Source organism: Cyanistes caeruleus, unplaced genomic scaffold (assembly GCF_971803275.1).
Source record: "Cyanistes caeruleus unplaced genomic scaffold, bCyaCae1.hap1.1 HAP1_SCAFFOLD_87, whole genome shotgun sequence".
NCBI classification, from domain to species: Eukaryota; Metazoa; Chordata; class Aves; order Passeriformes; family Paridae; genus Cyanistes; species Cyanistes caeruleus.
The window spans coordinates 1,554,702-1,580,336 of record NW_028255892.1 but is presented as its reverse complement, the minus strand read 5'-3'; the positions used below and the strand labels follow the sequence as shown (position 1 = coordinate 1,580,336).

At 45.7% G+C, this 25,635-nt stretch overlaps 3 protein-coding genes across 3 annotated transcripts in view; 2 read left to right on the top strand and 1 right to left on the bottom strand.

Annotated features, from left to right (window-relative positions):
* The window catches only part of LOC147646696 (uncharacterized), a 399,719-nt gene that overhangs the window by 109,447 nt on the left and 264,637 nt on the right, over positions 1-25,635 (bottom strand). The window contains exon 3 of the mRNA XM_086873094.1: positions 6,814-6,823. Coding sequence (XP_086729220.1) covers positions 6,814-6,823 — 10 coding nt within the window. The remainder of the gene's footprint in view (positions 1-6,813; positions 6,824-25,635) is intronic.
* LOC147646701 (uncharacterized) overlaps positions 1-25,635 on the top strand; it is a 188,001-nt gene that overhangs the window by 47,697 nt on the left and 114,669 nt on the right. The gene's annotated exons all lie outside the window — the stretch shown is intronic.
* Positions 12,361-25,005, top strand: LOC147646703 (uncharacterized). Its single transcript, XM_086873104.1, has 14 exons — positions 12,361-12,622; positions 14,282-14,319; positions 14,762-14,893; positions 16,031-16,375; positions 16,822-16,911; positions 17,311-17,482; positions 18,956-19,019; positions 19,716-19,764; positions 20,143-20,255; positions 20,848-20,965; positions 21,388-21,487; positions 21,952-22,148; positions 23,498-23,635; positions 24,752-25,005. Exons 1-14 carry the CDS (start codon positions 12,544-12,546, stop codon positions 24,869-24,871), a joined length of 1,755 nt encoding a protein of 584 aa, XP_086729230.1. The 5' UTR covers positions 12,361-12,543; the 3' UTR covers positions 24,872-25,005.

Sequence of the window (25,635 nt, the reverse complement as noted above, 5' to 3'; positions counted from 1 at the left end):
CACAAAATCTCCTCATAATTCCAGAATAACTCCAAAAAAATCCCACAACATTAAAAAAAAATCCCACAGAATTCCATCAATCTTCTCAAAATCCCACCGAATTTCTGAAACATCCCACAAAATCTCCACAAATTCCCACAAAATCTAAGAAAGATGCCTGAAAATTCTTCATGTCTCCACAATATCCTTCAAACTTCCATAAAACCCCCATGAAATTCCAGAAGCATCACACAAAATTTAAGGAACAATCCCCACAATATTCCAGAAAAATCCCCCCAAAATTCTCCAAGACTCCTCAAAATCCCACAAAATTTCACAACATTCAAAAAAAATCCCACAAAAGTATTTAAATTTTATCAAAACCCCACAAAAGCTCAGAAAAATCCCATGAAATTCCAGAAAAATCCCACCAAAATCCCTGAAACGTCTCAAAACCCTATCGAATTCCAGAAACATCCCAAAAAATCTGCTCCAATTTCCACAAAGCCTAAGAAAAATCCCTCAAAATTCCTCAAGTCTCCTCAAAATCCCACAAAATTCCACAAAAACCCCACAATATTCCATAAAAATCCCAATAATTCTATAAACCTCCCACAAAATCCTTCAAGTCTCCTTAAAATCCCACAAAATGGCAGAAAACACCCACAAAATTTCCTAAAACTTCTCAAAACCCTACATATTTCCAGAAACATCCCAAAGTATCTTCATAAATTTCTACAAAATTCCAGAAAAATCCCATAAAATTGAAGAAAAATAAAAAAAAACCTTCAATCTTATCAAAACCCTACCAATCTCCAGAAACATCCCACAGAATCTCCTCCTATTTACACAGAATTCCAGAAAAAAAAAATCACAAAATTCTTGAAAAGCCCCACAAAATTCAAGAAAAATCCCACCAAATTCCAGAAAAATCCCACAAAATTCCCTAAATCTGCACAAAACCCTACCAAATTCCAGAAACATCCACAAAATCTCCACAGTGTTCCACAAAATTCCAGAAAAATACCAAAAAACTCTTCAAGTCTTCTCAGAATCCCACAAAATTCTAGAAAAATCCTCAAAATTCCAGAAAATTTCCCACAAAATTCCCTAAATCTCCTCAATATCTCACAAAATTTTACAAAATATCCCACAAAATTACACAAATTTCTCACAAATTTCCAGTAAAATCTGATGAAATTGTTAGCGTTCAGGAACACACATAATCATGAATGATTATATGCAGGTGCTTTATTAAGAGATCTGGGTGTCAGGGGTACACATACCCAAATCTGACCCGACTTGGTTTTGAGTTGAACATGTTTTTCTACTCTATTGTTATAAAACTTACATATTAATTATTAAACTAACATCGTTCTATTGTATACATTGATGTTACCCAAGCATGGATTTCTCATGATCCCCCCCCAGCCCCCTAACATTGTTTCTCATGTTCTTTAAACAATAATAATATCTAATCATATCTAACAATTGTATCATTTATTATATACTGCTAACACAGGTGCAGTTTCACCTGATCTTTAGCAAGGACAAGGCCTAACATTTCCCAGAGCCTACTTTTCCCAGGCTTGCCAAACCTAACTTTCTTTCTAAGTCCCCGAATTTTCTATGATTTTAAGACCTTTTACTATTATTCCCCCCTTTGAAAGCATTTTTACTTCACTAGAAGTGCAAATGTTTTCACTTGATACAGTCCTTTGTTTCTGAGTTTATACTTGATGTTCTTCGAATCCTTGAGTGATGTAAGCGTTGTCCTGGATGTTGTCACGAACTGGAGAACCAGAAGATGGTGGGTGTGAATCTCACATCAGTGCCTTTATTATTTTCTGGTTCCAGGACATTTTTTTCCGTATTTCTCCCTTGAAGATGCTGTAAATTAACCAAATTGCTAAGAATACAGTTAGTAAGATGATCACACTCTCAATGATAGATTTAATCCATGAACTCACATTCCACCCTAACCCTTTGAAGATTTTGCCTAACCAACTTGTAGACAAATCCTTTTGCTCTTCCTGTGCTCCGTGCTCTATTTGTTGCAATTGATTGATGTCATATTCTACATGTGCAGTCACATTTGGGGTGTGGATGCAGCAATGATCAATCCATCCCTTTAAAAAACTCACACACTCCATGCTCTTTCAGGAGTAGTAAATTGTAATTGTGCGTTTAGTTCTTTAAATCTTTCTCAGGTCACTCTAGCTAATTTATCTACCTGACCTGTAAGTTTGTACAACATTTCTTTATTCTGATAGTTTGCTATAGGACCGAGCAAAGACTCTAGGGCCCACCCAAATTTCACTCTACTAGAGGCTTCTTGCCAAGTGTCACCCTGATTCTGTTCCTATCCTAATCTTCCCTAGCTATGCCTGTGTCTAGTCACTGAGTTGTTTTTTAAGCAGATTTCACATTTTGACATTACTGATTTTGCCATTGTTAGCATCCGTACCGAGATTAATTTTTGTTTCATCAATTTCACCAATGCCTCTGCACCCCAATGACATTTGTTATGTTTCATTTGTAGAACTTTATTGGAGGACTGCCAGCAACCCACCGCTCTTCACAGAAGTAAACGTGAACGCCGTTTATTTCTATCTTTAGCACACCTTTTATAGGGTTCTACAGGGCCTGCGGGCAGAGCAAGTTACTATTGGCTAACACACACAGGTTTACATTTTTTCTCCTGTACACAAGGATTTTGTTTTGCTTTACTCTCTCTTCTGCAGGAGGGTTTCAAGGACTTTAGCCTTTAATATCACGACTTATTTCAAAGACTGGTTTGTGCAGACAGGCCTTTATTAATATATAAAATATAGCAACAATTCCCCCTTTCACTTTTTGCACAAACCAGGCTTTGGATGTGACTCATTCTATACCCTTATGAAGCCAAGATAACATACAACTTAGACTTTCATCCCCATTAACATTATAAGTAAAGTCCAACCCCCTTCTAGCACAAGAGACCTCAACCATCCAGTGATGCCCCAGCTGGAGAACCAACTTCCAATGGGGTCACTATCTTCTTTCAGGGCATGTAACCCATCCTGTAGCTGTTGTAGTTGCCCATGGATGGAAACTGAATGATCAGTAAGATTCAGACAGCACATGCCTTCAAATTCCTCACAACCATGTCCTTCTGCTAAGAGCAAAAAGTCAATTGTGGCTCAATTTTGTAATACTGCATGACATACACTACTCACATCGGCTGAAAGCTCACTTAACATTGTGGATATTAAATTCAATCTTTTATTAGTCTAACAAGCGAGCCTTTTTAGAGTTGCTAAGCTTTAATTCATTCAGGCTTCACTTTGACTGTTTGATGTTTTTCATTTTATCAGCTACATTCTACAATTGGTGTAAGCTTGGATGGAAACAAAGTAAGTTTCCCAAAATAACAGGGTTTTCTATGTGGATTAGCAGGAATCTCATTCCATGCTCTATCTCCACAGATTAGCAATATGGAACTAGGTAATCACTTTGGTAATTGTTCTGTGAGATTGCACCACTAATAAAGGCTTTACTCTGTGTAGTAACGAGATCAGCTATAGGGTTGTCTGCAGCCCAGTGCTGCATTACTTTGTTAGAATGACGTTTTGTCGGGGGTTCAAACATTATCCATCCACCTGAGGTATTGGTGGAACCTAACAAATCTAATACTTCTGGGGGGCCCTATGGTAACATTGAGAACTTTGGTAATTTTTGCTTGCCAGCAGGCTTCAAGTTGTCTTAATGTGAAGCCAACAGTGCAATTGCACTCTTGCAACATTGCAAATTGATTCAGTCGAGTCTCATTACTAATTAAACCTTTAAATGCTTGAGGATCCCATTCAGGGACTCCTATGAGACAGGTGTGAAAAGGATCTCCAGGTGTGGCTAGGCTCAAACACATTGACCTTTGGCCAGTTCAATGTGCCAGAGTGACCCATATGTTCTGTCACTTTTGGATGTTAGTTAGCAGACAGTTGGTCGGGACTATACACAACACAATTACCATAAGCAGTTTGTTCCATGTAAATGACACCAAACTTGCAAACTCACAGCTAAACTTTAATGTTAAATGAACTTTCAAAGCTCATTTCATTTCACTAGCTCTTGAAGGGGGAAATGCTTATACTTTATACTAATATAACAATTGCCATACAGGCTAAACTCTTTATCTTAAACTATTATCTAACTACTTTTAACACACGTGCTCTGGTATATATGTAGTCTAAGCGTGAAAGCAATTTGCTGAAAGGGTAAACACACAACTACAATTTGCTTTATATACAGTTAGATGGAGTCTATACTTTTCTTAGATCTTCTACAGAATTTCCTTCACAAACAGACTATGATTTAACACGATTCAGTCTTGGAACGTTCACTGCTCCCGTGATGTCAGCTGGCAGCTGATCGGTGACTGAGGGCTTTGATGTTCAGGTTGTTCTTCACATCCTTCTAAATCTTAATACAAAGGATAACTGAAAAATTGGTAGAGACACAACATCATAATAACAACATAAAATTTCTGTTGGCAACTGTCTGTGTAGTGCTCAGACACAACTGTGTCCTGACAGCTCCACTTCTGATCCATGTCTGGAGTACCAAGGCTGTGTGGTGACTTCTCTGTTCACTGGATCTCGTGTGTTCAGAGGCAGACAGTCTGGTCAGATGGACAGGTGACCTTTTTGAACCTGCCAACAAAACACAGACACTTCTCCCCTTGAAGTTAATGAATTACACTAATCAAATGCTTTTAGGGCATCAATTTCCCCCGTTTTTTTAAAAAAAACCAAAAAAACGAGATGTACTTCTGTTATACACATCAACATTAACACAAAACTATATACAATTAGTAAGAACCTAGAGCAGTTAAAAATCAATTAAATCATAAACATTATTAATAAGATATGTAATATAAAACTACTGTTAATTACTAAAACACTGCACCAGCATCCCATAGTTAGCAAACCAACAGAAACAAAAAATCATCAGTGAAGGATTGGATCACCACCTCCGGAAATGATTCTCCAAGCCCACTTCAAAATTGATCCAGCTGTCATATTAATAGGGTCAAATTGTTGAGTCAAAAAGTGACTCAAATACTGATTTGGGACAGAAAACATCTGGATCTGCTGGCAAACTTTCTGTCCAGGTAAAGTCAAGGCTTGGCCAGGGCCTGGCTTTAAACTGGAAAGATGCCTCTTAACTCATTTCTAAAACAAGGTTCTCAATAGCAGCAGCTAGGAGATGCTTACAGCACAGCAAACTGTTAAAATACATTTGTACAAATCAAATGATCAGAAGCCTCAGGTACCAGACCAATTAAACCATTCAGCAGCTGGTTTAATCTGAAGCCTCTCCCATGGCAGCTGATCCTCAGCAATGGTACATCTTCTTAAAATTCTGGAAACACTGAAAAATAAGAAAGCTATAACAAACAAAAACTGCAGAGATTGCAACAACCAATAGAACTCCTGATGAAGTCAAGGGTGTTATAAAACTTAACTTAAAAACATTCAAGCCTAAACATAATAAAACCTGACTTCGCTTAATTCTATTAACACTTAATCTATATTAAATAAAAACATACCTTAAATCTTATTCTGTTACTACAAAGGCAGCTAAAAGTTTGATATATACCTTCTAAACACAATATAACAGTAACATGGATTCACTATAAAGATTATAAAAACATAACAAATACATCACAATTCTATGTCATCTAGCTTTGAGAATAAGTCACAATAACTGCAAATGGTACTAAAAATACTCATTCAAAACAGGAATTTGACTAGTATATGTTCAAATTGGTTAGGATTTTAAAGTGCAGTTTTTCTAGAGAAAAACCACAACAACACAGGATTTGGCAAGTTGCCATTCAGCTTTTGTAGCACTTTTCAGAAACATTAAGTCCAATTCTTAAACTAAAATCTAAAATCCAAATTGGTATATATGCAGTTATATGTATTTTATATAACAAAAGGACTCACATTGAAATTACCTTATTAAAATTGTGGAAAAAACAAGCAAATGGGTAATATATACTTTAACTTAACTTTGTCTTGTACAGGTAAGTTCTCTTAACTAATTATTTTTTAAACCACAAATCTCTTTTGTAGATAAGATTAATGGAAGGTTTTCTTAGAAGCTGTAAATCATACCATATTTAACCTTAGGTTTTAAAACTAATTATTGCAAGGTAACTTCTTTAATATTCACCTTAAACACCTTTTTTTTGAAAAGGGACCTATTTAAACTTTCAAAGATTCACAATAATTTCTCCAGGAAAACTCTAAAAAACTCCAATTGCATAAATTCATTATTACTTAAACCACAAAATTAACTCTAAAAGGGTATATAAAAACATTTAAAAAACCCATGAACCATGACTTTTTAACAAACTGGGTACTATCCCAGTGCTTTTTCTTAGAGAGGGAGGGGGGGGGGGGTGGACTGCCCGCCCTGCTGCTGCTCTCTGCTGCTGTTGTCTTTCTTCACATTCTCCACATACTCTCGCAGGAAAAAACCCCAAAAACCTCACAAAGTTAACTTTAACACATACAGTTGTTTCTCTCAATCTCTCTTGTTCACTGATAGAGGAAAAAAGGGGCACAATTTTTACAAAAGCAGGCGATGTTACACAAAAAGTCTCTCACGGCCAGGTGCTAACAACGGTGACCATTGCAGCTTATCAACTTCTAATTACAGTGATGAATTTCGAACTAGGTACCATATAGTTTGTGATTTTTTGGCTATTTTGTCTCTTTCTGAAGCTCTCTGAGCCACCTGTTTCTGCTCAGCTGTTTCTGTAATTGTTCAGTGTGGCCTTGGAACTTTTTCTGCACTGCTTCTGCCCCAGGGGTGCCTCCGCTCTCTGCGCACACCTCAGTGCTCCCCCATGTCCCCCTGGTTCGGGTGGAAACCAATCTAAATTTGGATTCTTTTCTTCCAGGGTAGTAAAGTTGGAACTTAAATATGATTGTAGTGTTAAGAGTGACTCCAAAAGTGAAGCAAATAGTTCAGGATATATCACATCCTGCCGTAACTGAACAGATTCTGTTCGTTGTTTCAGCGTTTGCTCTGGAATTTCTTTCTCATTATTTCCTTCTCTCTGACTCTCCCTCCCTCTTTCCATGGGCAGCATAGATAGGAGTGTTTGCCCAGCAGTGGGAGGTAAAGGAATGAGCATACCCATAAGCAAGAAGTCCAGGAAGCTCCTTGCGCAAATCAAAACCCTTAAGCTGTGGCTTTTCTAAAAAGCAGGTAAATAAATCATGTGCTGCTTGCCTTTCCATCTTACCGTCAGCGCTGTTGCAGCCCTACAAGGTTTGGCAGCACGTTACGGCCAGGACTCTCCTCTGAGGTCGCCTGGGGCGCGGCACCGTTGCTTTTCGCCGTCCTTGCTGCGGAGGACCCGTCCCCTGTCGCCGACTCCCGTGGCCTTCGCTTTTTAATGTCCCAAAGGTCCCAAAGGTCCCAAGGGTCCCATTTGTTCGGGCGCCATTTGATGAGTTCGGCGGGAGACAAGCAGCACTCAATATGAATGATCAGCAAGTCTCATTTATTGGCAACTCCAAACTCCCTATATAACATCAATAATTAGGCTCACACATAGTGCAAAAGCAAGCTCATTATTGGGTATTTTGTTTAAGGACAACTCCACCTAGTTCCACATTCTTGTGGTTGTTCATCTGTGCTGAATCCACATTCTTCTGATCACAGTGTCCTGTTCTCAGTTCACAGTTATCACTAAGGTCTTTCTGACATTGCAACATCTCATACCAACTACACTCCACTGTTGTTTAATTCTTTCTCAGCTAATTGCTGCATGGGAACACGACCTTTGTTAGCTAGCCACTCTTCCACACTGTTGAGCTTTGGGAGCCTCCCGGGAAGCACCAGCCCTCCCCAGCCCACCCTTGGTAGGACTTTTTCTTTTCTCTCTGCTGACGATTTTATCCCCAAAACTGCCGTGGGAACGTTGTAACCAAGCACATCCTCCGGCGCTGCACTTTCCTCCTGTGATTCCCTGTGCAGGGAATGTGTCTGTGCTTTTCCCTGCTCTGTTCACTGACAAACAAACCTGAGCCCGTGGGACAGTCAGAGCTCCTTCATGCCATGAAATCAGGTTGTGTTTCTCATGGCATGTTCTGGAGGAGCTTTTCTTGGTGTGTCTTGTGCTGCTGGAAATGACACAAGAGCCAGGAGGGAACAGAAGCTGCTGCTGCCCGTTGGCTCAGGGCCAGGGAACCAAGTTGTGCTCCCGGGCAGTTGGGCCCTGCTGGAAGCAGAGCCGCGTTTCCCTTGAGCAGCTCAAGCTTGTGACAGCTCCAAACAGGAAACCTCAGCAGAAAACTCTTCCTCCAAACTCAGCTGCTTTCCCTCCTGCAGCTGTTTGGGAAAGAGCCTCAAAGCACAGACTCTGCTGGGAGCCATTGGTGCATTTCCTCCCTCCCGGCAGCAGCAGCTCCTGAGCCCTTCACGGGCTCCTGGCCCTTCCCAAACCCTTCAGCTCCCTTGGAACTCTCAGCACTCACTAACATAGGTATTTCTTTCATATTTAAATTGCATTTAAACTTCTCTTTTTCTCTCCTCTCTATCTTTTTAATCTCCTCTTCATCTCCTTTAATCCCGTCAGCACCAGCAGGATGGGGATGGAGTCTTGGGGTGGGTGTGGGATGAACTGAGGATCCAGCAGAGAAGGGCAAGGCAGAGGGGAGAGGACTCAGCCAACCCTTCTCCTGCTCTCTCCTCCCCCATGCTCCAGCTAAAGCAAGTCAGACTGGAAAGGATCCCACAAATGCTGTGTTCTCCTCCCTCTGAGCTTGGCTGGGGATCCTCAGCTTCAGCCTGGTGCAGTGGCTGAGATTCGCTAAATTGAGTTTTTTGGCTAATGCACTAAATAATGTGGTGGGTTTAGCGCTGGCTGAAATCTCCAGGGCACTTACTCATTTCTCACTGTGAGATATGGATTAGGAGAAGGGAAAACCAGGCTTAAAAGTTAGAAGGAATAAAGAAACTTTATTAACAGGACTATAAGAAATAAGAAACCAGAATAAAACCTCCAGAAACCTTTTCTCTCCCCAACCAACTTTTTCCTTTCTCAACTGACAGTGTAGGGACAAAACTTGGGATGTTAATGCAGTACCAACTATACGATAGCCTTTTCATCAGTATCTGTAGGGAGAGGAGTTTTCTCTTGTTATTCCATGGAGAGTTGTCCACAAGAAAAGACTTTTCTTGTGCTTTTTCCTTTCCATGAATAGCAGCCACCCAGGGCAAAACTCTGCCATCATGCCTTCCTCCCATTTCCACACCACTCTGAGGTGTGTTCACGGGCCATGAACTCAAGGGGTATTATTTTAAAGATTCAAGAGTTACTCTCTTCATCTGTCTTGGTGATCATCTCTGGGGACAGAAGTTTTCCTCTTCTCTCCCTGGGGACAAAGGATCTTCATCAGCTCTCATCTCTCTCTCTCTGTTCACGCATCTCATGGGATCACAGATACTCCACCACCTGCTTGGCTTCATCAATGGATACCTTTGCTCAGATTTACACTTTGAATCCTTCATTCCCCCCAATACTCTTTCATTAATGAAAGGAGTTATTTTTCAGAATGTTATTGTCCATCTCCATGGCCCTAGCAAAAGACTATTTCAGCTCATTAAAGCATCTCCTCATTCTCCTTCCACCTGAGGCTTGACTCTTCCTCGTACTGACCTTGATGTTTGATGTTGTCTTTTACGTGTCGATCGCTCCCACTTTGCGCTCTCTGGAGAGGGGATGAAGGCTGCAGGTCTCATCTGTGTAGTGAAAGGGTTAAATGTGGCCCAAGGTGTGGCAGGCATTCCTGGTGTGGGATTTCAGCTCAGCAGCCCCTGGAAGGCAGGGGACGGTTTCCAGCTTGGAGCCGTCTGTGCAGGCCATGGCGGGGATGGGCGAGATGTCAGCAGCCGTGGCCCGGCCCAGCTTAGGGCCGGGGTCCCCCTGGGGAGGGCTTCAGCCACCCCACTGGAATGGGACTGGGAGGGCTTCCCGAGAGGGGCCACAGCAGAGCCCGGCCTGGCCTGGGGCCGGGGGAAGTCCCGCAGTCTCCATCCCCCCAGCCCAGAGCCACTGGGCTCCAGCCCAGCCCCTCCAGGCCACACAGGCCGCGGGCAGCGGGGCCAGCCACACCACAGCTCCAATACCTTTCCAGGCTGCAAACAAAAAGAGACAACTTCCCCAGCTGGAGCTTTTAAAAGGTGCTATTCACAAAGGTGATCTCACTTTTCAGTGCTGCAAAATGCTGTCAGTTCTCAGAACTGGCCAGCTCTTGGCCTGATCTCAAGCAGAGAGAAACTCCCAGCAGCCGCTCTCAGAGAAATCACTTCTGTGGGTGTTTTCTGCTTTTATCTCTAAAATGCCAAACCACCACAGATGGCCTGCTGGGAAGGGGTTCGGTGCCCCCTCACCACCCCTCGGAGGGCAGAAAGAAAGAGAGCTTCCCACGTTTCTTTCCTCTCTTAAATCTGTTGTCATCAAAGTGTTTCCAGCTTTTCTAATTGGCTTAGCAATGGGGCTGTTCTCAGAGCCAGACAGTGATTGGTTTTGCCAGGCATGGAGAAAGCTTTTAGCAGCTCCTTTTAGCAGAAATAGCATTCCCATGGCTGGCTTCTTCCCTCCTCACCAAAATTTAACCCATGCAAAACCAACAAAACTGGCCACTGGTGGTCCTGGGGCAGGGGAACCTGCAGGCTTGGAGAAAACTTGAAGAACTTGTGTGGAGCCATTCAAAAACGTAACGTGGCTTCATATCTAGACACACAGCTAAAACCCAGCTATTTCTCTATTCTTTTTCTTTTCAGCTGAGAAAGGAAGTCACAGGTGATGGGGTCTCTATTCCACATCTCTTGGGTCCCTGCCTCATAGCTCCCAATTTGGATGAAAGTTACCCATTTGGTCCCTCTGGCTTCCTTCTCCCACCATCTCCTACATCTTCCCCCATTCTTCTGTGACTTTCTTCTTCTCTTTCCTTATGACCATTGCAGCCTCATCTCTGTGGCTCACAAATGTGCCCAGGGGCTCCAGGGGTGAGGCACAGGCCCACATGCTTCTTTGAGATGCCCCAGCAGTGCTGCAGCAGGCTGATGGCTGTGCAGTTCCTTTGGCACAGGAACAGGCATTCCTGGGTTTAGTCAGAAGCATCAGTGGCCAAAATCCCAATTTCCTTTGGTTTAGTCCCACCTCAGAGCTCAGTTGTGGGGCAGGATGTGGGTGCTTGGGGCACTGCAGCGCATGAACGATGCACGGTCCCCAGGGGTGGTATATCTGGAAACATTTATTACAAGTGTACATCACTTTTGTGCTGTTTTTCCTATTGGGTTAGAATAGTGTGAGCCTGGATAGCCAATAGTATAAATGTTCAGATGGCTGCTAAGGAATAATAGTCATGATCAATTCCATATTAGCAACATCAGTTTTATTTCCCTAGGACAAGTGCTTGTATAACAATTTCTTCTGCAAACTACTCTGCTTCTGCTACTTGTTACATTTTAGAAACTCTGTTCCATCCATCCTGCCTTGACTGAGGAGCAACCTTTGTTCTCTTAGGACAAGTTCTCTTTGTTTTCTCTCTCCACAGAGCAGTCTTGGAGTTACTCTTGGATCTCTTGAACAACAGGGTTTGGCCCATTGTCAGGCTGTAAATAATGAGCGGTGGGACCACTGGTGCTGTTAAGTCGATTTATTGCTGGAATGCATCAGAAAAGGTCTCAGTCTGAAGGCATGAGATTTTGGAGGGGTAACAAGTGGGCCATAGCTCAAAGGTAGTCACGAGTTTCTTTGTTACACAGCAATATATCACATTTTGGCCCAATGGACAGCTGACATGGAGTTTATTATTACTTAATCACCTTTCACCTTTGCCAAGTTCTGCTGCACTGTGTCTGCTTTTCACCCAATACACTGCTAGCTCACCTACACACATGTGCTTCTTAGGATAATATTTAGATTCATAGCTTACTCTATAAAATCACACAATTACAGTTGAAATCTCTCCACCATCTCACTCAATGCAGTTTCTTATTTACTTATGGCATATTCTTACTTGCAGCTATAGGAACATAAGCTTATGATTTCTCGACTAAACGTCTGTGAACCTTTAGCATTGCATGAACCCAAGCTCCTTCCAAGGCTGTAAATTAAACCCTTCAGTATCTGTGGAAGTTTCTGTCATTTCCCACAGCCCAGCAAAGGATTTGTGACCCTTTGTGACAGAGGAGAACCTGCCAGGCAATTTTGTGTTTGCTGTAGGGAAGGTTGGGTTGCTCTGCATCAATTCCCAGAGCAGCGCAGAGCATTGGCTTTGTGATGTCAGGGCATGGATGCCACCTTGTCGTGGTGACATCCCAAGGTTGCCTTGGTGCACGGAAGGCCTCAGGCTCAGAGCAGCTCTTGGGCTTGCTCAGTGCAGGAGCATCCTCCTGCTTGAGGCGTTTGTCAGTGGGCAGCTGCACACTGACAGGAGCCTTGTTTGTTTTTGTGGTGGAGCAGAGTGTGCAAACTGGCACAGCAGTGCTACAATGATGGAGCAGCTCGCTGTTGCCGTTTGCACCATTTATGTCATTGGATATTCCGGCTATTATCTGACCAACCTGGCACGTAAGTAGAGGTTTTCCCTGGCTGGAACCTGAGCTGGCTTTTGTAGGTCTCCCTGCTCTTTCTTAGTGACCGGGTTGCTATTGAAACACAAAGACCATGAGGATGCCCCTGGTTTGGTAAAGCTCCTGTCAACACCTTCAGCAAAACACGGGGTGTCTGTAGCCAGGGGGCTGCGGGCAGCATTTGCAGGGCTTCTGTTCCCTCCACGGGAGAGCCTGTGGCAGCAGAGTCTGTCATTTCCTCACTTTGCTGGCTCAATCTCTTGGGGTGACTTTACTTTTAAGATAGCTCTGAGAGCTGGGGAAGTTGAAACTGCTGGAGGCTGATGGGAGTTTTTTCTCCTGACTAATTCCTGGCCATGGGTGAGAATTGGCAGCGGTTTTAACTATTGAGAAGTGAGATCAACCTGTGAACACCACCTGAAGATGTGAGGCCGGGAATTTCTTGCTCTCTTTGGTTTCTGGCTTCTGACGAGGTCACAGGGCTCTGTCTCGGCCTCCTCCCCCGCTCCAGGCCGGACAAGGCTGCAGAGGGCGGGGTGGGGGGAGAAACGGAGCCGGCCAGCCTGACTTGGTTTGCAGTTTCTGCCACTGAACTGAAACCTGACACCATCAACATCTGCAGCTTTAGCAAGATTTTAACTCTTTTACTACCTGCATGAGACTTGCAGATTAATCCTTTTTTTCCAGAGAGAGGGAGAGGGAGTGATCAACCATCAACCCATCAAAGAGAGTGAAGAAACAAATTAAATTGAGAGGGGGAAGAGAAAGAAGGAGATGCTTTAATAAGCTGAAATATTTTTCTGTTAAAGCTATGGGCATGGACAGTAGTGTTCTGAAAAAATCTCCTTTAATTCATGACAGAGTATATTGGGAGGAATGGAGAGTTTCCAAGTGTGGATTTTGAGCAAATGATGAAGTAGTTGTGACACTGTGAGATGCTGGAACAGAGGGGGAGAAGTAATAGTTGAAGATTTGTGTCTTTTAAGAAGCAAAAAAGAAAACTTCTGTTTCCAGGGGGGCTCAGAAAAACAGATAGAGAACTTTTGCCTTTGAATAACTCATTCATAAAAATGACATCCCTGGACTCATGACCCATAACACACCTCAGAGTGATGGGAAATGGGAGGAGACAACTGATGGCAGATTTCTGGGCAGCTGGCATCAGAGAAATAGAAAGCTATGAAGAAAGATAGTTTTCATGTGAAAAACTCCATAGATAGCAGAAGAAGACTTCTGTTTCTCTGCAAAGACTGATGAAAAGACTCTAGCAGGAATTGGGACTGTTGTAAACACCAAAGATCCAAAGTTTTTTGTCTCCATGTTGTCATGTAAACAAGGGAATGGTTGGGTAGTGGGGGAGAAAAGGGTTGTTCTGGAAGTTTCATTCTGGTTTCTTATTCTTGTAGTTTTTGTCAATAAACTTTCTTTATTCCATTTAAGTTTTAAGCCTGTTTTGCTCTTGTTCTAATCCATATCTCACAGCCAGAAATAAGTAAGTTTCCTAGTGATTTTTTAGTTGCTGCTTTAAACCACACCAGTCAAGCAGGACACCTTTGAAAATGCAGACTGGGAGATCTTCTCAGATGCTGTTCTAAATAGGCCACGGTTCTCTCCAGTTTTCTCAAAGAATTTGGTTCATTTTCCTTGCCCACTGCAGGTCATCTGAGCCGTGTGTTCAGAGGTGCCGATCCTGAGGTGAGTCAGAAAGGAACATTTGATGTTCCTGGTGTTTCAGAATTGTGCAGGGAACTGTGAGCTTGGCCTGTGGCAGTAGAGTGCAGAGGGCCAGCTGGGTGGGCTGAAAGAAGATCCATTTCCATGTTTACAACAGCAATAGCAAAGGCATTGTTGGCTATTTCCTAATTTTCCATTGCAGAGCTTTAAAAGAACTCAAAGCTCAGATTTGCAGAGAGAACGTTGCTTGCTGATAGTAGCCAGGGTGAACTCTCTAATTCAGAGCTATTTGCAGCCTGGCTGAATTAACCCATTTTGATTTAGTTGCAGAGACTTAGAATCCCATTGCTATCAAAGCTGATGATTTGTGCTTGGTAGAGCTGGTTGTAGAAATAGAGCTGAATAGAAATAAGGTTCTAAATGATAGGAGCTGCCTGTCCCTAACTCCACCATCTGTCCACAGAGCCCAGAAGCAAGAGCAGACTCTGCTGTGGCTCCCTCTGCTCCTGGAGAAGAGGCCAAAGAGGAGCAAAATGAGCAAAAGGAGCACGAGCCTCCAGCTGTGGTCACAGCCCAGCCTGACCATGCCCAGACAGTAAGTGCCAGTGCTGGGTGCTGCTGTCTTTAGTGCAAGGCAGAGCTGCAAGTTTCTGAGCAGCCAGCACTTGCTGTTGCTGGCTGAGGATGCTGAGTGCTGGAGTCCTGCCAGCACCCAGCCATTCCCCCATCCCGTGGCAGCTGGAAATTGGGCTTTGAGCCGTCGTGCTGAGGCCCCAAAGCGCTGCTGCCTGCGGGTGAGCAGCTGGCTGCTTGGCTCAGGGAAGCTCTGTCTCTTGGCTTCTGCCAAGCCATGGCCAAGGGCTCACACGGCATTTCTGGGGCTCACAGGGCTTGCTTTGTTTGCTGTCCCTTTTTGGAAACCTCTGCATGACCTGGAGAAGTGTTCTGCAGTTTTCTGGAGTAATTCTTCACTTCTGCAGAGTCTTTTAGGCCACCTGTCTTTTGGCTTTTGATAAGCTGCAAGGAGATGATTGTGTTGTCCATGAAGCTGTGGCCGGCCATTCTTGTCCTGTGTGGCCAAAGAAACAAACTGTGTAGTTCTGAGCCCTTCTTCTGAGGCAAAATCCACAAGTGGCAAGTTTCTCTTGATACGTTTTGTGGTGAAGTCTGCAGCTTTGGAAACTGCATTGGAGCCTAGTGTGGGGGCAAAGCTGCAAGTCCTTGAGTGCTGTCTTTTGTTGCTAAGAACCCCTTTAGAGATGGTTGTTTTTTCTCCTCAGAGCTGTTTTCCTCCTCCTGCCTCTTCTGTCCTGACACTCCCTGTTTAACCTATAAATTTCTGCCTGTCCTAGTGAGGTGAGACAATTCCATGGTTTAGGTGGTTTTTGGTGACTTTGGTCATACATGCATTACATGACCCATGGCTTCCTTCACTGGCATCCCTAGGGGTGTGTCAATTAATTTGTTGGTGGGGCCTTTTGAGGATCTCTGTCACTGCCACTCAGAATTCTCAGCTGACAAAAGAGGGAGGAGAAATACCTTGGTCCTCTTCCATATCCTGAGGTGGCCATAGAGGCTCTCTGAGCTGCAGCAGAGGATCCAATTGCACACATCCTTGTCTCCTGAATGAGCAGGATTTCTAACAAGAGTGTGGATGTCAGAAGGGCAGGAGTGGCAGGGCAGGCCTGAAAAGGGCAGCTCCCAGGCACTTGCTCTCCATTTGTGTGTACAGAACATCGAGGCAGAGCCCCAGGCAGAGCTGCCCGAAGCTCCGATGGCCATCATGGCAGTGAAGAGGAGGCCTGAGGAAGAAAGGAGAAACATCGAGGAGGAGATGAATCTCCACTGGCAGAGAGGAAATCAACGAAACCAGGTGAGTGAAAGTGAGGCAGACACTCCACTCATGGAAATTCCTCTCTGTCGCTCTTCACAGGCCTCCGAGGAGGAGCTTCTGGCAGAGCTGCAGGAAGCTGAGGCTAGGATCAGGGCAAGAGAGAACAGGCTGGAGGAAGAAAGGAGAATCATCCAAGAGAAATTAGATCTCCTCGCTCAGCAGCAAGAGGCTCTAGAAAATCGAGTGAGTGAAAGAGCGATAGGCACAGCAGTCACTGCAGTCTGGTGCTTTCTGCCCTTCTTGCCTTTCCTCTGCAGAGCAGCAGGGGGCTGGGCTGATGCCTCTCAGTGCCATCCTGCTGTAGTGTCTATCCCAGCTGCTTGGAAGGACATTTCCTGCTGTGCTCAATCTCAGCTGCTGCCCTGGACAGTGGCACCAGTCATTTGCCCCTTTTGCCAGCACTCATCTCAAGGGATTCCTGCTGGCCTGCTCCTGCTCTCCTTGTTTCTTCAGGGCTTTTTGCAAGTGAACACAGTCCCCCAGACAGATTTGGAATACAAGCTGCAAGCTGTCTGTATGCCTTGGTGAATCTGCTGCTGTGCTGCTCTTTCCCTTTGCTCACAGTCAATGAGCCTTGGCACACAGGGACAAGCTGTGGTCTCTGACTGCTTTGTTCTCTTTGACTTGAGGTGGATGTGTTGATATCTCACCTGGCAGCCTGCGAAGGCTTCCAGCAAATGCCGGCTGATGAAGAGCCCCAAGGTCGGCGGGAGGCACAGGTACTGTCCCAAGCACAAGTGCTGCAGGCTGAGCACCTTCTGAAGATGGTGCAGGAAAAGAGGACTGAGGGGGAGGAGCTCCCACATTAGAACAAGGAGCTGCAAATGTGTCTGCAGCCCTTGGAGGGGGAAAGGGATCCGTGGGAGGAAGTGGAATGGTCGTTGTTGCAGTCATCCTTGAGAAAATCCAGGAAAATGGAATATGAAACTGGCCATCAACTTGATTAAAACCAACCTTGGGTTTTGACCATTTGGTTCCAGAAGTGGGCATCCAAAAAATCCAGTTGATGAGCTTTGCATGTGGCTAACAGCAACTTCCTAAGGGCTTGCATTTGAAAAGGGAACTCGGGGTAATCTCTGCCAGCCAGCTTTCTGACACAAACTCCTTTCTTCTCGCAGATCTACACAGGCTCTTCCATTCAATCTGCTGCAGCAGCAGCAGCAGCAGCATCTAAAGGAGCCTTTGTTGCCCAAGCTGAGCAGTGGAGCCGGGGCAGTTTGTCCATTTCCAGCAGTGACACATCTGCTGCTCAGCTCCAGGAGAGCCTGGGAGACTTCGTGGAGCAACTGAGTACGTCTGGTGTATTTCTTGTCTGAGGGACAGTGTATTGTGTGCACGTGCCAGCAGAGCTGTAGCAAATGATCCTCCTCACTTTGGTGTCCCAGAGACATTTAGGACTCCCCACAGGAACTGCTGTGCTCTGAGGCAGCGAGAGAGCGCTCTGGCTGTTCCTGCTGCCTCTGAGGGCAGCTTGGACTGGCTCGGCTTTGCCTGGCATTCCCTTGCCACTAAAGGCAGAAGCAGGAATTGTTCTTGGATCAGCAGGAGGCTGTGGCCTAGCAAATGATCTATGCAAGTTCTGTGTGGTAGTGGCCAAACTGAACAGAGTATTTAATTCCTAAATTCTCCTTAGACTCCCGACTTCCCACCTGTTGTCAGCACCAAAAGACTTCACAGAAACTGATTTGGGATTTGTCTTTTTGTTGTGGTTCTGTTTTCTGTGTGGTGTTTTTTATAGATTTTTGTTTTGGTTTTGGTGGTTTTTTGGTAGGTTTTTTTTTCTCCATCCTGAAAGAGCTGTTCTGCCCCATGTGTCTTACTGCTGTCATTTTTAGGACTGTTTTTATTGCCTCTACTACATCTACAAGGTTTTTATGAGAATGCTGTATTTTTGTCAGTGAGGACTCCTTTGAAAGAACATCAGGTGACAGCAGAAACAGAGAGCAAGAGATGTTTTCATTGGGCCCACAATGAAGAAACAGATACTTGTATAACAATCTGTAATTAATATCCTAGTTTTATTTTTCTAAAGATGTGTCCAAGAGACACATCCACATGGTGTGATCAGATAAAACAGCACTGCAGGCATTTCTCAGGAGCGAGCCTGCAGCCCCTGTGCTGTGTATTCCTCAGATCCATGGCACGTTTTCATCCCTGATTCCCAGCCATTCCCATGACTCTTAGAATCCTACCTATTGGCCCAAGCCCTGCTCAGATCAGTCTCTGGGAAAACACATCAAGCCCTCTGTGATTCTGCAGCACAACCCATTTAATCTGCTTCTTGCCCATAACAGCTGCCAGTGCTGTGCTCTCAGAAAAGACCTGGTGGGGCTGAGAAAAGATCCCAGCTGATTTGGTGTCTACCTTCACCTGCTGGGACACAAAAGGGCCTTGATCTGCACCTGGCTGTGTCTGATCTCCAAGGCAATGCTGTTGTGTCCTGAACGGGGGCCACAGCTTGTCAGGGGCTCAGGCTGGCTGTGTCTTCTTGCCATTGCTTGTCAGTGCTCATGCTTGGCCTTTGCCAGCCTTGTGCTGTGCCCTGCTGTGCCCTCTGTGCTTCATTTCCTTCCAAGGACTGGACAAAATCAGTCTCTCTGCTGCCCATTTGTACTGCACAACTGCCTGTCTTGTTGCTGCTGTGCTTGCTGCCCAGCTGACCACAGAGGGTTCAGAGCCCCAGACAGCGGGGCTGCCTTTGGCATCTCCTGCAAGTTCAGATCTCTGCCTGAAAGTCAGCATCTTGCATTTTGTTTCCCTCAGGGAGGATGGTGAACAAGGAAAATCCCATCACAAAATACATTGAACTGGAAAGTCTTGGCAGCGGGTGAGTCCAACCACAGTCACTTCTACACAGCCATGGGCCAGGTGTTTCACTGGTGGAATATCCATCAAGTGGGAAGTCAGACAAGTTGTCCACATGTTTAGACAGCGGGCTTAGTCTGCCCCATCTCTCAGTACTGGCCAGAATTTGTCAAGTGTGCTCAGAAGGCATTGTCAAAGACATCTCCATGCTGCCAAGGTCTTGCCTGCAGCAAGGAACAGAACCTGGTAAATCTGCTTGTCTCTCAAGTGTGGGACAGCTCAGGATTCATTTCCTTCACATTTTTGGATGTCTCCAAATCATCTGGCCACACTAATGAAAGGAGAAGAATCTTGCTTGCCTGAAAGCACAACCTACCCCCAATGAGAGCTGTCAGATAACAGTTCTCAGGAACATTTCTCTCCAAGAGTTTGCTAAAGGAAATACTCCGTGCTCAGGATTAGAATTGCACAGTTTAGAAGCTGATAGCCGAGATGAAGGAATAAGCTGCCTTTTGGAGCTGAGGCAGTAAAGCCCAAGGCTTCAGGAACAGGCCCAGTGCCCAGGCACTTGAGGGGAAAATGCATCATCTGCCTTCTGGCAGACCCCTCCTGCAACCTGCAGCTTTTAGGCATTTACAGCAGAGCTCTCCTGTCTGGACTGGCTTTCAGTGCAAGATCTAAATGGCTTCTCCTTTCTTTGCTGCTGTTTTGTTTCTAGGGGTTTTGGAGAGGTTTCCAGAGCACTTGACATGGCAACAGGAGGAGAGGTAAATGTCAACAGCCCCTGCAGCCTCTGCTGCTCTCCAGGCCTTTCCCCACTGCTGACAGCTGTGGCTGGAGCTTTGAGTAGAGCTGTGCTGAAAAGGCACAAGAAGCACAGACTGGAGCCAGCCTGCAAATTGCACTTGGAACAGGCTTTGTGGACAAGGCAAATCGCCAGTGGCCACATGTCCTGTAACTGGCCCCCAAGGGAGCAGAGAAATGGGCTGTTGCAATGTCACTCCCTAATTACTCCAGTGATGAGGTCTAATCACAAGGCACTTGGGCACAGCTTGGCTGTGCCATTCCAAAATCACTTGCTCCATGTGTGTTGTGGTCTCATGCTATCAATTTTCTCAAATTACTCCTTTTCAATGTCATTTGAGGTGGCCATAAAGAAAATAAATGTGCAAGGAGTGAATAGGAAGATACTAACCATGAATGAAATCAGGATCATGGAGAGTAATAGGAGTCCCAGGATCGTGAATTACTTAGCCAGGTGAGTGGTCACGGTCCTATCCCTTGAATGTTTCTTTACATACTACAAGCATGAGAGCTTAAAACCCCACTTTGGTCAGTGGCAGGAAATAGAGTTGTTAATGATTATTTCTCTACTTATCTCCAATGGATGGGAAGAGACTGCATTTTGTCTGCATGAATCCACCCTGGCAAATGCAGACTGAAAATTGTTCAAAACCCTGCATCAGCCCTATCTTAAGAATTCAACACCTTCTAAGTTCATTGCCTCCACAGTTCTTTGGGCTTGAGTTTTTCAAGTTTCTTAAATGCTGATGAACCATCCAAGAGAGGATTGCCCTTGCATTGTTGCCCCTCTTTTCCATTGCTGTGCATGCCAGGAAGACTAGGTGCTTATTTCCAGAAATGCCATGCGTGACAGGTTTTTTATCTGGGCTCTTCCTAAACTGCCTTTCTCCTTGAGACAGCACAGACTGCAAACACTGCACAGCCTAGAGGCAATGTCTATGCCTTTTCTTCTGCCCTTGTCTCCAAGGGACCCAGAAACAAGACTCAAGCAAAAAACCAACCTAGCCGTGCATGTTCACCTGCATGGCCTTGTTTCCTTTTTTCAGCTACCTTGTGCATGAGGAACTCTGGCTGGTGATGGAGTACATGGACGGAGGCACTCTGAGAGATCTCATCGACGAGATTCAAATGTCTGAAGGAGAGATTGCAGCTGTCAGTCGGGAGGTCAGGGATCCCATCTGTGCTTCCAAGGCCTTGAGCTGCATTGTCTGGGAAACAGGGGCTCAGAATGGGAGTGATTTCATGGGCCAAGCTTGGTTTCTGTGCTGCTCCTCGGCTATGGGCAAGCAAGAGCATCTCAAGGGAACTGTCTGCCAGTGCCCCTACACTCACTGGACTCACTTCCTGTACTCTTATCCCCTGCTCTTGTATTCTAGCTCTGTCTCATGCATTGGCATTTGCAGTTCTCCACTGAGAAAGGTGCTGCTCTGCTACTGTGGGAGCAGCAGGCTCTTGCTCTCAATGGCGCTGTGTTCTGCCATTCCTCCCCATTCCCCTGCAAAGGGAACCTTCCACAGCTGTTTCCTTTCTTGTGGGATGAACTCACAGCACTACTTTTTGCCCCCCGGTTCTCTTTTCTCTCTCAGTGCCTGCAAGGACTGGATTTTCTTCACTCCAACCACGTGATCCATCGAGATGTCAAGAGCAACAACATCCTTCTCAGAACCGACGGCTCTGTCAAGCTGGGTCAGTGTATTCTTGCTCAGCTTCAGCCTTCCAGGAATGGGGGGTGTGGGGCTGCTTTCAGTGACTGCCAGCTCCCCAAAAATGCTGCTGCTGGCAGTGCAGGGGTCCCCCCTGCTGTGGGCTGAAGGCACAGTTGCAGTGTGCACACAGCTATGACAAGGAACCACAAGCAGCCAAGAGTGCTATTGCTCTGTGTGTGTCTGTGTGTGTTCCTTCCAGAGGGAGGGAGCTGCAATCTAAACCTTCAGGAAAACAAAAGGCACTGCTGGAGGAAGTGTAAGAAATGGGGGGATGTTTGAAGTAGCCAATTCATATTTCCTTGGCTAAAGCCCTAAGGAAACAGAGCAGGGAGTGTTGTCCAGGAAATTCAACTGCACATTCTCAAACTTCTACCGGGGAATTCTCTGGCTTGGTTTCCTAATTGAGAGTATTAAAATTAAAAGAGTATTTTGCTTTCTCCTCAGCTGATTTTGGCCTTTCTGCTCAGCTCACCCCTGAGCAAAATCAGCGGTGCTCGGTGATCGGGACTCCTTGGTGGATGGCACCTGAAGTGGTGAAACGTCAACCATATGGCCCCAAAGTGGACGTGTGGTCTTTTGGAATTGTGGCAATTGAAATGGCCGAACAAAAAACTCCTTATGACAGTTTCACTGCTCGATCGGTAAGGAGCAAATACTCTCTGATCCCGCTGTCTTTCTCACCTGTCCCGTGTTCTCTGCTCACTGCACAAAATCCCATGGCCATCTGCTGGAAGTACTTCCACCAAGGCCCCTTCTACAAATGGCCCTGCAGCACATCAGCATCTGCTGGAGCTTTGGTTGCAGCACTGGGGGAACTCAAGCCTTACCTCGCCCAAACCATCTCCATTCTCAGGCAGCATTTTGCTTTGCCTTACAAGTCGTTCCAGCTCTTTTGGCTGTGTAGATGGCCCCAAGAATAGGAAACAAGCATCTCAGAGCTGCTGTTATCTTTCCAGAAATGAAGCAAAGAAACTCAAACCAAACCAAGTTTCTAAAACAGTGCTTTTGAGAGAAGAAGTGCAGCCCCATTCTTCTCACAGGGAAACTTGTCTGAAACCCAGAGATGAGGCTGTAAAGCCAGAGTCTCTTCTGCTTCTTGTGCAGTGCTGCTGGGACACTCAGTGACCACCTTCTTTCCTAACCCAAGCCACTTTCTCCATATCACCAAGCTGGAGCCTGGTGACGGGGAGAGCCTGCCAAAACCTCCTGTTTGTTTCCTGGCACTTTCTGGGATGGGCACAGCGTTAATGCATTGACTTGAGAATCCAATGAGCACAGGGTTACCACAGGGATGACACTTCTGATTTCACCGTGAATATTTTCCTTTTGCCACATAAGGGAACCTGAAATTTTCAGAGTGCTGAGAGACAGAGCTGCAGGTGGCTCCTGTGTGCCCAAACAGGCATTTTCAACCCAATACATTTGTGGAGGCATCTTAATGTGTCTGTGTTGAAAATGAGATTCCAAAGGTTTGTTTCCTTCCCTGAGGAACACCTGCTGCATTTCCTTTCTTTTCTTCCAATTACCATCATTTTCAAGAACAAGACAATAAGCTGGATGAGTTTTGTTTTATGGCAGCTGTGCTTAAGGGACCAACAAGCACTGCAGAGATTCTTTTCACATAAGAATCCTTGGAATAGTACAGTTAGTTAGAATAGCAAAATCCCTCTTCCAAAAAGGCTGCCAAGCTGCTGGGAATCCTCCGAGAAGGAAACATGTATTTGCTGATGTAGTTGCCACTAACTAGATCAGGCAATGAAATCAGCTGCCAAGGCAAGATCTGCTGGATGTTGGCAAAGCTGTGGCTTTGGGGCTTGGGTTTTTTCATGATACAGGAAAGTTGTCATCCAAATGCTACAGGAAAGTCATCTCTGCCTCTCTGCCAGGGCAAAAACTGCCACTGCAGAGTGGAGCTTAAACAATGGGCTCTGGGAGAGCAGTTCCAGATGGGAAAGAAGCAGGTGGAGCCTTGTGTTTCCTTTTTCCCCAGGCTAAATTCCACATAGCCACAGAAGGGACCCCACAGCTGCGGCAGCCCGAGCAATTCTCGCCTTTGCTGCGTGACTTCCTGAGCTGCTGCCTGCAGAAAGGCGAGGCGCAGCGCTGGTCTGCCAAGGAGCTGCTGCAGGTAAAATGCCAAAAGGGCTGCAGGTGAAACAGTGTCCCAGGGATGGGCTCCTCCTCCACTGAAATCCAAGGCATCAGATGAGCCCCCATCCTCCTCACTTCCAACTTTGGTGCTGTTCAGCTGAGAGTGGGGAGCAATCCTAGACTGGGCTGGGCTGGCAGGGAGTGCTGGGTTTTAGCGCTGGCTAAAATCACCAGGGCACTTACTCATTTCTTGCTGGGAGCTCTGGATTAGGAGAAGGGCAAAACAGGCTTCAAACTTCAAAGGAATAACAAATTTTATTATCAGGCCCACAAGAATAAGAAAGGTCTCATCTGTGCAGTGAAAGGGTTCAATCTCACCCAGGTCATGGCAGTCACGGTGTTGGATTTCAGGCTGTGCTGGGCCCCTCTCTCTGCCCGGGAGCCGCTGGGAGGGGAGGCTCGGCCTGGAGCCGTCGCTGCACGCCGGGGAGAGGGTTTAGTGTGGGCAAGATGTCAGCAGCCGTGGCCTGGCCCAGCCTGGGGCTGGGGTCCCGCAGCCTCCATCCCCCGCCCGGGAGCCGCTGGGCTCTGGCCCGGCCTCCCCCAGGAGCACAGGCCGTGGGCGAGCAGGGCCGGCCTCACCAGAGCTCCGTTACCTTCGGGCTCCGGAAGCAAAGAGGGCCAGTGCCCGGGCTGGTGGTTTTCAAAATGTGCATCATCACAGAGGCGCATCTCATTTCTAAATGGTGCAAAATGTTGTCAGTTCTCAGAACTAGCCAGCCATTGGCCTGTCTCAGACACAGGGGAAGCTCCCAGCAGCTTCTCTCAAAGAAATCACTTCCGTGCGGGGTTTCTTACTTCTTTCCCTAAATGTCAATTCATCTCAAACTAACACACAGGGACATGGAAAGGTCATCTAGTCTGTGTCCTGCAATGAGCAGGGACATCTTTCAAGAGATCAGGATACTCACACCTCAGATATTTCCAGGGGTGGGCCACCTACCAGCTCTTGGGGCAACCTGTGCCACTCTTGCCCCATGCTCCTGACCTACTCTGACTCAATCCCCATTTCATTTAAAAAGTATTCCCCTGCCTTTGAAGCTCTTAGCTTGGAAAATCATGCTTTCTTGTTGTTTTCATTTCCTTTCTGCAGCATCAATTTATAACATCGGCCATGCCTGGGTCCAGCCTGGCACCTCTCATTGTTGCCGTGAAGAAGTGGAAGGAGGAGGCAGGAATGCCTCAATCAATTTATAAACTGTCTTCTCCATGAAAAACTTAGAGTAGGATTATAGAGTAGGGTTGTAGAGTAGGATTATAGAGTAGGATGGTAGTGTAGGTTTGTAGTGTAGGTTTGTAGTGTAGGATTGTAGAGTAGGATTTTAAATAAAATTTCTAAAATCTCAACTCCTTTGGAACATTTCTCTCCTTCTGACCCTGTGAGAAAGCTCAACATTTCCTTCTGAACTGTCAGTTTTTTCTTAGAGGTGGAAAGTGACATTGATGGCTTCTTTGGTACAGTTTGTAAGGGGGGAAGGCTCCTCTTCATTCATCCTCTCCAGACCACAATGCCTTTGGAATATGGCCAACTGGACAAGTTTTGCCCAGCTCTGACATTTCTATTTGAGGTAGAAACAGCAATGGAATTTGCAGGAAAAACCAAAGGAGGAGCAGTGCAACGCAAACATCCCATGCAGATGCAGGCTGTGCAGATGTGACTCGAGAGTATTTGGGTTCCTGCCACTTGGATTTGTATCCCTAAGAGAAATCTCTTTGGCTGGAGGAGAGTCTGGCTGAAGAGAGAAAGCAGAAAGAGCAGTGAGGGTGCTGTGCAAGGTCTCCTGTGGTGCAGAGCTGTCAGCGACTGTGAGGTGAGAGCGGGCCCGGCCTTGGCCAGGCTGTAGCCCCAGCAGAGCCCTGGCAGAGCCCGGAGAAGCCTGAGCTTCAGCAGAGGCAGGCTGGAAGGAGGCCCTTGGAGCTGCAAGAGGCAGCAGCCTGGCCCTGGCTGCCTCTTGCTGGCACCAGGCAAATCCTCCG

Coding starts and splice junctions, on each gene's coding strand:
- LOC147646703 (XM_086873104.1), top strand. CDS start 12,544: ATGATGGAGCAGCTCGCTGTTGCCGTTTGCACCATTTATGTCATTGGA. Junction 14,320..14,761: donor TCAGAGGTGCCGATCCTGAG/GTGAGTCAGAAA, acceptor ATCTGTCCACAG/AGCCCAGAAGCAAGAGCAGA. Junction 17,483..18,955: donor AGACTTCGTGGAGCAACTGA/GTACGTCTGGTG, acceptor TGTTTCCCTCAG/GGAGGATGGTGAACAAGGAA.